This window comes from Lampris incognitus, chromosome 10, assembly GCF_029633865.1.
Source record: "Lampris incognitus isolate fLamInc1 chromosome 10, fLamInc1.hap2, whole genome shotgun sequence".
Lineage (NCBI taxonomy): Eukaryota > Metazoa > Chordata > Actinopteri > Lampriformes > Lampridae > Lampris > Lampris incognitus.
This window is the reverse complement of record NC_079220.1, coordinates 19126455-19141167: the sequence shown is the minus strand read 5'-3', so window position 1 is coordinate 19141167 and position 14713 is coordinate 19126455. Positions and strand designations below refer to the sequence as shown.

The 14713-nt window shown below is 45.3% G+C and overlaps 1 protein-coding gene across 1 annotated transcript in view; it reads left to right on the top strand.

Moving 5' to 3' along the window:
• The window catches only part of LOC130119757 (xylosyltransferase 1-like), a 48835-nt gene that overhangs the window by 19123 nt on the left and 14999 nt on the right, over positions 1 to 14713 (top strand). Inside the window, exons 3-5 of the mRNA XM_056288360.1 lie at positions 9313 to 9850; positions 12160 to 12332; positions 13215 to 13417. Of these exons, the coding sequence (XP_056144335.1) occupies positions 9313 to 9850; positions 12160 to 12332; positions 13215 to 13417 (914 nt within the window). The remainder of the gene's footprint in view (positions 1 to 9312; positions 9851 to 12159; positions 12333 to 13214; positions 13418 to 14713) is intronic.

The window sequence follows — 14713 nt, the reverse complement described above, 5'->3', positions numbered from 1 at the left end:
TTCTAGTTATCCTAATCGATCATACGTCTCCAAGTTTTCCCCCTACAAACTTTCCGACCTCATGCGAGTCCTTCAAAATCCCATCTTCTCTTGTCGCGGCTATCATCACTTCTCCATTCCCAATGACTGACTAGAATCGCTTGAGCAATTCGATGTATACCTCTTCCTTTTCTTATTTTCAAACCCTCTCGTGTCCTCATTCTCATTTTGAATTTTGCTCTCCGTCTCCGATGCCAATCCTGCCCTAACGAAAACATCCAATGGACTCGACATGACTCTTCCCGCCGGTCAATCCCCCTATTCCTTAATGGAGCAACGCTACTTATAACAGTACCTTTCCCATAGATGTCCTTTGAAGAATGAGGAGAGGGAGGATTCTGGGATTTGATAAACTAGTAGATGACTCAAAACAATTCCAAGATAACATAGGGTATTATCATGCTCGCGCAGTGTTCGAGTGAAAATCATTAGTAGCCCACTGATGTGAAGGATCGTGTGAAATTTTAGCAGAGACACTCATAATTCTGCAGAATGGTGTGTGTGTGTGTGTGTGTGTGTGTTTGTGAAAGGTAGAGTCAAACTGAAAAGCCATTTGACGAGCCAATGGACCAATGAGGCAAAGTGTAAACAGTATGAGGCTTCACACAGCTGTCCATATACATACACTATATTTAAATCGGATGTTCTTTCCCATGTAGCTTTATTGACACCTGATTATTGCTTATGGCATGAAACAGGCTTGTACTGTCAATTAAGGAATTACTTGAATCACTGGATTATTTTGCTCCTTGTTTGTTGAGCACTTTCCCATTGGACGTTGTGCACGTGATGTGCATGACGAAGCAGTAAATGGTATGTCCTTTCCCCGAGTTGCTTTATTGACAGCTGATGATTGCTTATGGCATGAAACAGGCTTGTACTGTCTCATAAAGAATTTACTTGACTCACTGGATTATATATACACATACTATCGGTGAAGTGTAAGCACAAAATGTTTAAGAAATCTCTTGGCAGTCACCTCTTTACTTATACTTTGGATTTGTTCATTGCTCGTTACGACAGTCAATCACAACTTCTGAAAAGGTGAATTACATAAAACTCTAGTCTTTCACAGAAAATCTAGGCCTACCCCAAGGCTGACCCTGAATATGAATATATAAGACCTACACATAAAAACCTAATTGTATTGACACACACACACAAATATACATACATATATATATATAGAATATAGGACATGCTAGTACGTTATATGAAATATCTTATAATACCAATAAGTAACATCAATGATATTTACCTTGCTATCCTCATCTTGGATGTGGGTGTGTACACTCCCTAGTTGGAGCAGTGAGACGTCATTCAGCTGTCTCGACTTTACATGGATGCCAGCACACGAGAACTTGCCTCCTGCTGTTTCTCTGGTCCAAGCTCATTTGTGATGACTTCCCTGCTGAGCGCAGCGTGAAACATACCTGCATGTCATTAGCACTGCCCTGTGGGTTCTGTCATCTATTTTCTGAACACACGCCAATCTTACTGGGGACTTTATTCTCTGCTTCTTGCTCTTGGGAGTCTAATTTCCTCTGGCACCACAGGAAACTTGTGAATATCCCCATGCACAACCCAAATAGATGTCCACAGGGCCTCCTCCAATGCCCAGGGGTTAGCCAGGTGTTGCTGCGTCGTAGTTGGTGAGCAGACGAAACACACTACAGAGAATGAGATGGTTAGCTGTAACTTTTGTTCAGTGTACAAAATAAAACAAAACTTAAGCGTGGAAAATGTATAGGTAGTCCCACAGAGACAGCAGTTTGTGTAGGCGTACACACACAGATTTGAGTACAGATTACAGCCTAAGTGTGTACCCACACAGTTGCCTGGACACACACATCCATTGCCAGCCCCAATGATGTTGCACACCAAAATATGTAAAAAAAAAAAATTTAAAAATAAAGTTTCCTTGTTTTATTTAAAGGTGCTGTCGCTCATGTAATATTATTCAGGCTCTCAGTAACATGCTGAAGTACCTTTGGCCTGTCATAGATGTATTCTGAAGGCAAGGACACGTTTTAAAAAAAATTTAAATCTACAATTTTAAAATGAATATTCTGAACATTGTTCCGCTTCTTTTCAAAGACGCCACAAATTTTTAAAAAAACAAGCTAAGCTGATATAACTGCATGTCAAACCTCTTTGTCAATGGAAAAAGGTGTTTTAATGAAAGAAAATTAGTACTCTTCATCAATGAAGAGGCATAAAATGATCTCCCCTGAACTGGAGAAACAAGACTAGGTTAAAAACCTAGTAGTGTACGGCTGGACCGCGAGTACGTTTAAAAAACGGCTGTTTTTACATCGGTTCCGTGAACAGCGGCTGTACTGGACAGCAGTTTTCAAACCCCGGTTACATATACAGTTAAATGCCGCCATTTTTTTTATGAAATAATTACCTGGCTACAAATCTGCCATCATCGCTGGGAAGTTTTGGCGTGATACCGGTTATGACCGTGCTTCAGTCACCACCAACTGTCTGAAGACGCTAATAATTTTCACTCTTGACTGCGTGCTGCTATTAGCGCTGGTGTTTGTCAATTGGACTTTCTTGCAACGAGTTGTTTCAGTTGTATCCAAGAGCAGCAATAGATCGTGTTCGTTAGCTTGCGAACCGCTGTGCTGATTCACGGCCTATCCACCTTATTCCTATCCCCCATGATAACTTCCGGCGCGTCCTGTCACTGAACCGGAACAGGCGTTTTCCATGGTAGGTCCGCTAACCTTCTTTCTAGAGCGATTTCTACGGCGTTTCATTCATTCATGAAGATCTAACCAGGCAAATTAGCTAATGATGTGGGAACACAACCTCACGGAGCTCAAAAAGGGTGAAATAAGAATACTTTGCCGTCCGTAATAGATGGTTGGGAATATGACGCGAATAAGTGGCCTCGTATCACTTACAGTAGCATTTTTAGCTATTTTGTTGAGTCCGTTGCCTGTTACGGTAAGGCGATGAGCAATTTAAAAAGCTCAGAGGCGTATCAATATCTACACAGCAATAAAGTCGGCGGGGTGTTATCTAAGGATGTTGGAAACTGCCTTGTCTACCTAAAAGCAGACACAGAGCCGAGTCAGAACCTGCACGTATCTTATCATAAGGCATCATAAGGGTGCTAGCATCAGTGACAGGTGACATACAGCAATAGCTAACACTTCTTCAGCCAAGTCTGCCGCCGGTCCGTGATACTGCTTCCGTCGAACACCGGAAGTATTACCCATAATCGTTTCCTAGCGACCCCCCCAGGAAACTTGTGAATATGGAAACTCCCACTTCCGTGTTTACCAGTGACGTTGTTGGTCGGTCGACCAATCGTGTAACTTCAGTAAAGTCGTTGGTCGCAGCTAGCTGGAACTCGGCCGTCCGACTAATGGGGGAATTCCATCGCTCTCTCGCGGACAACCGCATGTGTAGGGCTGGCTGGCCCCGCTATTGCGGTCCAGCCAAAAACTGAAATACAACTGCATCTGAATTTGTCCAAATCCTTGTTGTTTTCACCTAGTTTCAGATTAACAGGAGAAACTGCACTTCCGTCTACACTTTTCTTGATTTTTATTTCTGAAATCTGACTGCCAGAACAACGGATGTCAAAAGCAACAAGTCTCCCATAACCGAGCCCTCTGTCTGTCTCACTCTAAGCTTCTCTCCTCCCACACCTTTTTTTTTTCTCGAGAGGTTTTTCATCCTCGCTCGCCGCGGGCGCCTAGAGGAAGCTCCTTTTCACATCCTTCTTTGTGTGACTCTTTCTCAGCAAGCGGTAGGAGGTTTGACAGCAGCCCTGAATCACCCGAGGGAAGAGTAACTGCCTGACTTTAAGAACAGAATAAAAAAGAATGGAGGTTAGCAAGAAAACAGCTTAAGTAGAAGAACAACTGTCACATTGTTTGGGTGCGTGCGTGCATGTTTGATGTTGTATACATGTATGCCAATGTGTGAGTGTGTTAAAGAAAAATTAAGTATTTTAGATGTGACCAGTTTGTGGAATGGGAGGGGGTGGGGCAGGGGGGGGCAACCATTTGCATGTAGAGAAAGGAAAAGAAATTTGGCTTTTTAGCAACCAGTTCTTCCTATTCTCATTGCTCATCTTCCAGTATCTTCATATTAACTGTATCTTTTCACTTCCTCTCTCACATTCTACCGCTTTCTATGTTAAGATTTCTTACTTGCGCGCTCTCTCTCTCTCTCTCTCTCTCTCTCTCTCTCTCTCTCTCTCTCTCTCTCTCTCTCTCTCTCTCTCTCTCTCTCTCTCTCTCTCTCCCTTTGTCTTACCATTCGTCAACGTTGTCAATGGGTTGATCACTGTTGCATTGTGGGACGTGCCTGATTTACAGACTTTGGTCTCATACAGCAACAAACACCCTTTGTTGCGCTGGGGCTGAAACTATTATTCATTGAATGGTCGTCACTCTGCGTAAAAATATACAAAAGTAGGATCTTACTGGCTGTTGAACGTCAATGACTGCCAGAATGTGAGCATCGTTCACCTTTTCCTCAGCCCACTAGATAGTTGATGGTTGAATAAATAACGAAAAGGACTTCCAGTGACTTGTTGACCAAGCTGAGCACAGTGTGAACAGGGGTCCCCATTAACACACACACACACACACACACACACACACACACACACACACACACACACACACACACACACACATACAATATAGTCGTCATATGTTCTCACACTGTTGTTGCATGTGATTGGTTACCTGGTCGCATTATATTCCAGATAACACAGTATGACATATTGCAATGTTAATGTTTCTATTAAACGGGTATCAAAAATTTAGTAAACCTCCCTAAATAGACTCGATTTTTCTCTGCCTGGAAGCAAAGGCTGCTTGTAGGGGTCTCTCACACAGTCTGGGAGCTTGTTCTCTCCTATTGGGCAATATCTCGATCATTCTGCCACATGTTCCCGGGCACATGTTTCAACCAGCTTGGATCTACTGTGTCCTCATTAACAAGTATGGCTCGGCCACACGGTGCTCAGGGAGGGGAAACAGGTTGTGATGGCTGGCAGCAGCTTGGTCAACTTTGATTTGGACCATTGTGGGGGAAAAAGGAGCTTAGGCTCGGTCAGTTTCCCCCGTTGCCCAGTCATACAGGGTTGTACCGAGGATGTTTTGTTTCCAGTCTCTGATGGGGAAAGTGGCTTTAGCCCTACTGATCAGTGTCTCTGCGTGTGTCAGACACTTTGAATTTGTGTCATTTTAAATTGGCAACATGGCTTCAATATCTGCAAACTGTGTTTTGTACATGTGTGTGCATGCATGTGTGTGTGTGTGTGTGTGTGCGCGCGCGCGCGTGTGATGGATGCAGAGCACTTTACAGCCTATAAGTACTCCTAAGCTGATGTTACAGATGAGATAATGACAGGTTGTCTGGCATGCAGGTGGGACGACCTGCTACTTTGGCTTTCACAAAGACACTGTGTGCATACATGTGTCTTAATATAAGTGTTTGTCTGTGCACACATGCGCATGAGACGACTGACTGACTTTTTGTATATATCCATGTTTGTGTTTGGGTGTTACATAGTTTGCAAAACACACTCAAGCATACGCAGTGCTTCTGGACTAGACATATTTAGGATAGAATGTGGACTTGTACTGTATGATGATACTGATACTGTAAAACACACACACACACACACACACACACACACACACACACACACACACACACACACACACACACACACACACACACACACACACACACACACACACACACACACTAACACCCCTCAGCATTCGGCTTCCAGACAGCTCATATAACCCCCAGCATTCCCCATGAATGAGTTAGACCCAGACACACACAGAGGATCAAATAGTTGACAGACATACACACACATCACAGACACACCACCTGACTCCGGGGTCAAGTTTAAGGAGACAGTGTCTCTGGGCTCAGCGTTCTCTTGAACACCATAAAACTTTCTCCTCCTCTTTTCTTTCTCGTGTCTCTTCATTCATCCTTCTAAGCACCCCTCTTGATGTTTTCAACATTTTTTCATTTCCTCTTACCTTTGTTTATATTTATATATATATATATATATATATATATATATATATATATAGCTCTGTTCAGTTATGGGAATTTTCTCCCATTCAATTTTTATACCGGCTTTATGGAAATTAATTTTTCAGTGCCTTTTAGCAAACTCTTTTCAGAGGAATCATATTTGCTGTTTTCTGCTCTGAATAGAATAAAATTATGCAAAATTTGCAATTTATGGGGGCGTCCAGGTAGTGAAGTGGTCTATTCTGTTGTCTATTAACACGGGGCTCGCCAGATCGAATCCCCGTGTTGCCTCCGGCTTGGTCAGACATCCCTACAGAGGGGTGGGAAGCCGGATATGGGTATGTGTCCTGGTCGCTGCACTAGCGCCTCCTCTGATCGGTTAATGCAGTTGTTCGGGGGGAGGGGGAATAGCGTGGTCCTCCCACACGCTACATCCCCCCGGTGAAACTCCTCACCGTCAGGTGAAAAGAAGCGGCTGGCGACTCCACATGCATCGGAGGAGGCATGTGGTAGTCTGCAGCCCTCCCCGGATCAGCAGAGGAGGGTGGAGCAGCGACTGGAACGGCTCGGAAGAGTGGGGTAATTGGCCGGATACAATTGGGGAGAAAAGGGGGAATCCAAAAAAAAATTGTAATTTATTTCCTTAATAATTCCCATAAACTAGTAGAACCTTAGAGACCGTAACAAATTCGTAGTATAAATCTTTTGCAGCTTTCTTGTCTCAGGCCGGTGAAGATGCAGCTTTTCTGACTTTAACTGATATACCCCACATCAACCCCAGTGTCCATATAGTTATTCCTTGTCAGTTTTTAACACTGGCTCCTAAAATTTACTTCATCAGTCACTTCTAAAGCATTATTAACTCTGACCCAAGCTGTATGGCCGACGTCTTAACATCTTATGTGCCATGTCTTAGGTCCAGCTGAGTCCTTTTGAGTTTGGATCAACACCAAAGGACACAGGGCCCCTGCTCAGGCCCTGGTCTGATGTGGCTTGAGCCTTTATTCAGACTGGATTAGTTTCTCTGTGGGAGATCAGGTCAGGTAATTTGGGTACTCTATCTTTCAGCCTCAAGAAAATAAAAGAGCCCCCCCCACACACACACACACACTGTCTGTACATAGTTACCTTTGTTCACACATACACACCTGTTATTAACAAGCTTGTACAAAAAAAGAAGTGTTAATGTTTTGTTTAAGCTAGAGCTAAATCACTTTCTATAGGAGATCAAAGAAGGTTGAATCAGTTCATCTGGATACGTTTTTTCCCCTTTTTCTCCACAATTGTATCCGGCCAATTACCCCACTCTTCCGAGCCGTCCCGGTCGCTGCTCCACCCCCTCTGCCGGTCCGGGGAGGGCTGCAGACTACCACATGCCTCCTCTGACACACATGGAGTCACCAGCTGCTTCTTTTTACCTGACAGTGAGGAGTTTCACCAGGGGGACGTAGCGCGTGGGAGGATCATGCTACCCCCCCCCCGCACAGGCGCTCCAACCGACCAGAGGAGGCGCTAGTGCAGCACACATACCCACATCCGGCTTCCCACCCGCACACACAGCCAATTGTGTCTGTCGTGATGCCCGACCAAGCCGGAGGTGACACGGGGATACGAACCGGCGATCCCCGTGTTGGTAGGCAATGGAATAGACTGCTATGCTACCTGGATGCCCATTCATATGGGTTTTAATGAGTTGATTGTGTGCACAGGAGTTTTTGAATGTGAAAAAAAACGGCCTCGGATTTCGTGACAGATGATCTCATCCCCCTGCCAAGTCCCCTGTCCCAAGCCACTGAACCAAATGACAGATATCTCTCAATCAATACAACCTCGGCTTGCTGTTTAGATGCCTAGCATGTCTACTCAGCCCTTCCTGTTCTCTACAACCAGCTGTCAAAAACCACGCAAGTTCAGACGCTTATATGAGGCACGAAAACGAGCCAATGTATCAAAGCGTTTCAAAATGTCTGGTCTCGCAAAAAACTCCATCAATACATAGGGCCCGCTTTCCTCCCCCATCCCCCTCTGCTGTTAGGTTTTTCCATCTCAATCCCCCTGTTTTCCCTGTCAGTTGTGGTCTTTCTGTACCCCTGGTTCCCAGCTTCCAATCTACCAATAAAACAGGCATAAATGACACTTTGTTTGATACAGCAAGTCTTGGCAGTAACATGCCTTGACATGCTGCTGACTCAAGCTGTTTTCCCTGTTCCTGCACCGTGCATGTGTGTGTGTGTGTGTGTGTGTGTGTGTGTGTGTGTGTGTGTGTGTGTGTGTGTGTGTGTGTGTGTGTGTGTGTGTGTGTGTGTGTGTATCAGTTATTTTAATGCAACATGCATGGGATTCACAGTAGTTCTCAGTATGGTCATATAACGTCCTAAAAGTCTGTCAGAAGCTTTTTTTCATAGCCTTGGAACAAGTTATGTTTATTCAGAAAGATAATTAAAAACAGGCCCGTTATGAGGATAACCTAGCTTGGCTATTGATGTATTGTAGAGCAGTTTCATAAAAGGGTCTGAAGTGTGCTGGTGTTCAACCGAACACTCCACCGGCTGGTTTCCACCAGAGAGGTTTTCGCCTCTCTGGTGGAAGGTTTGCTTATTGGTCAAGTCAGAGGGTGCAGCGATGTGGGGGACACACACATGGTAAATCACACATGATCGCTGGCAAAGGTCATTATAAGAGTGTATTTGTGTGTTTTGAACATAAAACTTTTATGACATAGTAATCCATCATTTTCATGTCCTTTCATCAGTGTCTCTGTTTCTGTTCACCTCTATATAATGGCCCGTCCTACAGAGGGCAACCAGAAATGTTGGAAAATGCGGTTTGCAGGTTGTAAGCATTGAATCAAAGGGAATTGGAGAGGTAATCCTCCCCGGGGTTAGAACCTGTTATCATCTGTCCCATTGCAGCACTCCCAAAATGGCATTCATTGGTCAGGCGGCAAAAACACAGCTTAAGATAATGCCTTCTCAGTGAAAAAACCCTGCAGTCTTTGTGGTACTTAGCATACCTCAGTTGTTAAAAGTTAAACTTTATTCCATTAATAAAGCCATATAGATATTTTAATCATCCTGTAACATGTAGCTAGTTACAGTGTGAGGGAATACATATGAACAAACACATGTCTTCCAGAGAGAAAGGCCCTCTAGAAATGTCCACACTGCAGACTTTAGGATATGGACCTAGTGAAATTGTGATAGCTTCTGAGTTAATTATTTTTTCCTTTTTCTTTAGGATGGCTTTCATTTCCATCGGCCTAAAGAGAAAATTCACCCAGACAGCAACAACAATGAAAACTCTGTACCCAAAGACTTCGACACCATTGACAGCAACAGCAACCTGGGAGCACATTCCCAACACCAACGAGCGCTGGCCGCCAACGCCAAGCGCAAGCTGGAGAAAGCCCAGCCGCAAAGCATGCTAGGAAAATCAGCCAACGACATCCTCAAGTTCCCTGCCATCCAACCTAAGAGGGCGGAGCATAGCCACAACCACACCCACTTCCGTAAACCCCATCCACAGATTCCAACCAACCCGGCGCCGGCCCGAGGAGCCCCCAGCCCCTACCAGTCAAGCAAGTCAGCCACTGCACCGCCTGGATCAGAGCAGAAGAAGGTCCAGCCACAGTGTGAGATCAGTGGGAAGGAGGCCATTTCAGCTCTGTCCAGAGCTAAGAGCAGGGAGTGTCGACAGTGGATTGTGGAGATTTACTGCAAGCACAAGGAAAATGTGCTCATGCCAGAGAAAGTGCCTCGCTACTGCCCCATTGAAGGTGAGCGTAACAGTAGCAGCCGCTTCCTCACCACAGGCCACGTTCCAAAACCAAACCAATGACAAGTTGTGTAAAGCCAAACCAGTTTAAAATGAAGCACCCATCATGTCACTGATAGTCATACGTTATTTTCATGGTGGAGGGGGAGAACCAGGCTCAGGGAATGGTTTATGTTTTACTGCAGACTCAAACCCCTACACCCTATCAGCATCTTAGGATCCTGATCCTTGAAGGCGCTTTGCGAACGCTGGTCCTGTTCTTTGAATGCTGTCGGGATAGGCCCACGTTAATCCGTTTCTCTTTGAAGAGCAAAGACACGGAACGGTAGGAAAGAGGAGGGAATCACTGAACGAGCCACTGAACAAATGAAAGGGCGAGATTGACGGGTAGATTGAAGGATTGAAAAAGGCAGAATGCTGCCGCCAATATATCAAAGGTTATTGCCTCTAAATTTACCCTTTTAAAAAACATTTTTAACCTGGCACGTGCTGAGGCAGACAGGACCTGTTTGCTCTCAGTGAGGCGTCCCGGTCGGTGCCTGCTCTATTTTCAGCATACATTCCAGGCCTCTCAGCATAACTGGATACAGCTATGCTACTCACCATAAGGATGTTACTCATATGGTATAATTACACCCTAATTAGACGAAAAGCTTGTAGGCTTATATTTGGAATGGCTGACTAATGATTTAGTTGTAGTTGAGCTTTGTGAGCTGCCCTGAGCCATTTGGGGTTTAATTTATATGATTATAGGCTGCTTTGATGCACTTAGTCATTATACCGCTAGACTGAAGCCTGGCTAGATAGGTGATGAAGGAGGCTATGGGTCGGGTTGGGGTGTCGACTGAGTTTGATTGACTTGGGTTCAGTCTTTTCAAGAGGAAAAGAAGGAAAGTGCATGTTGAAAAAGAAAAAGTTTCATGTGCGTGCGTCTGAATTTCTGTTCAGTGACCACTCCATGGGTGTGCACCAATTGCTCCCATTCCCTCCTTCTCTGTCTGAGCACCAGTGTTTCTTTCAGATGGCTGATTACAGTCATTTCTCTTCCAGCATCTATCCCAGCATGCCCCACAAACTAGGATGCTTACTAATTAGACCCTGCCAACGACAGCCCCTTTCCATTTCCCAGAAGTCCTCAGCCGACGCCATCTTTAGGGTGAATACTGTGACAGACATGTGCCTGCCTGGCTGTTGAAGGGTTTTATATATATACATACATATGAAGAAAGAGATGTGGCCCAGCCAACCACATAAAGGAGATGACAAAATCTGAATTTGGAAGCTTATGATCACAGAATATCACTTGGAAAGAGGGAACTTTAAATGGAACGATAGAGTGAGTGAGCTGGATTAAAAAGTGATGGTCTCTTTGAGTTAGTTAATAAGAGGTTGTGTCCCAAAGCAGCTGGAGACCTATGCTCAGAGGGGAAAAAAACAGAAAATAGACTACTCACAGGGCCTTTCCCATGGATCCTCAAGAGTAAAAGATTAAAAATTCTCCTCCAGGATGAAATTACATTAGTATTATCCCTTCTACATGTCTGAAACTCACTCAAACCCTGCTCACCTCTCACCAACAAATAATACTCATGGCTTTTCCAAAAGCAAACAGAAAGGTAGTCTGTGAACAAAATCTTCAACTTATCGTAATTAAGGACTTGTATCAGTCATGTGATACTGGTGGTGTGATACTGGTGGCAGCACAGTGGCCCAGTGGTTAGCACTGTTGCCTCACAGCAAGAAGGTCCTGGGTTCGAACGCCAGACCGTCCCAGGTCCTTTCTGTGTGGAGTTTGCATGTTCTCCCCGTGTCTGCGCGGGTTTCCTCCCACCATCAAAAAAACATGCATGTTAGGGTTAATACTCCTGTCTGTGCCCCTGACCAAGGCAATGGAAAGAAGAACTAGAGTTGGTTCCCGGGCGCTGCAGCTGCCCCCTGCTCCTATACAATTGGGTGGGTTAAATGCAGAGAACACATTTCATTGTAAGAATACAGTTCGTTGTAAGAATACAATGTTAAATAAAGTGGCTTTCGTTCATTTCATTCTTATCAGTCCTGTCAGACAGTGTTGCCACCTGGATAAAGGCATAAGGGCTCTGGTTTAGGACAGGATGCTGTTTTGGAGTAGACCTGTACATAATAGTGAAGGGACAAAAGGAGCTGTTGTGTGTGTACTGTATTGAATACTGCGTTATCCCATCAGAAAGTTATCATGGTGCTGCTGCCACAAAATCCCAGCCCTGTAATGACCCTTTAAACAGTCCGTAGCACTCTGATACACTAAACCAGTTAACATTGTCTCTCTCCCAGGAAAGGCCAGTGTGAATGTGCAGTGGGATGAGGACCCCTCAGATGCTTCGCTGGCCACGCCTGTGCGCATCGCCTTCGTCCTAGTAGTCCATGGCCGGGCCTCGCGTCAGTTTCAGCGTCTCTTCAAAGCCATCTACCACACCTCCCACTACTACTACATCCACGTAGACCAAGTGAGACCAACATAAAGCCCCATCGAATGCCATAGACTGTAACACATGTAATTTGCCAAGTGCTTCTCAGTCACCCACCTCGCTGCACTTGTCTCTCTCCTCGAAGATTGTTTACCATACTAGATCCTCATAAACATGTTGAAGGAAAATTATGGAACCAGTATAGCCTCAGGTTCATTTAACACTGTGATTAGAACTTGTGGCAAGTATGATAAATTATATTAATTTGTTTGTTGTGCCATTTTGTGTGACTGTCACATGCAGAAATCCACTTCTGATGAGCGTGTACACATTCAAACAGGACATAAAAGTGATATCAGGAGCACAGTCAGGGTAGAAATATTAATCTATTCCGTTGCCTACCAACGGGGATCCCAGTTCGAATCCCCATGTTACCTCCGGCTTGGTCGGGTCCCTACAGATACAATTGGCCGTGTCTGCGGGTGGGAAGCCGGATGTGGGTATGTATCATGGTCGCTGCACTAGCACCTCCTCTGGTCGGTCGGGGCACCTGTCGGGGGGAGGGGGAACTGGGGGGAATAGCGTGATCCTCCCACATACTACAGCCCCCTGGTGAAAACCTCACTGTCAGGTGAAAAGAAGCAGCTGGCGACTCCACGTGTATCGGAGGAGGCATGTGGTAGTCTGCAGCCCTCCCCGGATCAGCAGAAGGGGCGGAGCAGTGACCGGGAAGGCTTGGAAGAGCCGGGTAATTGACTGGATACAATTCGGGAGAGCAGGATGGGCATGTTTTTACCTTTGCAACCCCAGCAGCCTATCTGCCACTATGCAGTTTCTCTTCTTTTTGGGTCATTTTTCAGATTTGATTTAACCAGGACTGCTATATTTCCTTCCTTTCTACCCTCCCTTTTCTTTTCACAGCGATCCAACTACCTCCACAGAGAGGTGGTAGCACTAGCCCACCAGTACACTAATGTCCGCGTGACTTCCTGGCGCATGGCTACTATCTGGGGTGGCGCCAGCCTGCTGAGTATGTATCTGCGCAGCATGGAGGACCTTCTCAAAATGGCTGACTGGTCATGGGATTTCTTCATTAACCTCAGTGCTGCTGATTACCCAATCAGGTGAGGCCTTGCATGTAGAGTCAGCTAGTGGAAGCAGATATTAGAGCTTTGAATGAAGGTTGATTTTTTTTTTCACCCTTTTCTCCCTAATTGTACTTGGCCAATTACCCCACTCTTCTGAGCCATCCCGGTCGCTGCTCCACCCGCTCTGCTGATCCGGGGAGGGCTGCAGACTACGTCTCCTCCGATACATGTGGAGTCGCCAGCCGCTTCTTTTCACATGACAGTGCAACCCAGTATCACGCCAAAGCATGTAATACACCCACCGGTCCACCATGGAGTTTCGCCAGGGGGACTTAATGCATGCAAGGATCACGCTGTTCCCCCAGTTCCCCTTCCCCTCTGAACTAGCACCCCAACCAACCAGAGGAGGCGCTAGTGCAGCGACCAGGACACATACCCACATCCAGCTTCCCACCTGCAGACATTCAATTGTGCCTGTAGGGATGCCCGACTAAGCCGGAGGTAATGCGGGGATTCGAACCGGCAATTCGAATTGGCAATGCCTGTGTTGGTAGGCACAGAATAGACTACCACGCCACTCAGATGGTTGAAGATTGGATTTTAGCTTGGGTTTCAACGTTAAGAGATAAGTCTTAACATAATCCACAAAATTGAATCATAATTTCTGCCATTGTAACCTTCTCCACAGAGCCTCAGAGGAGTCTAGATTTACCGATAATGTCAAGCTGCTGCCACAGCATATTGATTGGTTAAACCAGATTGATGGCTAACAGCTGCTAACCAATAGCTGGCAGGACCTTTGGGCCTTGGTTAGTTTGTGTGGAGGTCTTATGGTTCAGGTTACGTGACTAATAGACCACAAACCCATTGACACCTAATAGGTTGGGAGTCTATAAATTTAAAGTGGAGTCCTTCACTGGCTGCCCAATTACTTAGTAACGTGAAGGACAGTGGGTTATATAAATATATAAATAAAGGACAATGGGTTGTAAAGGAGGGCGCTTTCATGTGATCAGTGGGAAAACAAACCTGTGATCTACAGTAGTAGATCGCAGGCTGCAGTAGTAAGGAAAAGAGGCTTGTGGAGGGGAAAATGCATTTTAGAGGCGGCTGTGGACAAATTAGTCTGCCTTATTTGTGCCTAATGACATCGGTTTCAACAGCTGCTGGGAAACGGAGGCTGTAGAACTGTTTGAAATTCATTTAGTGAACCCCCTTACCTTGATAGTGTTTGATATGCACATGTACATGGTTGTACACACACACACAAACACACACACACACACACACACACTAATTGTGTTCTGTCCTCCCATCAAATTGACCATTTCA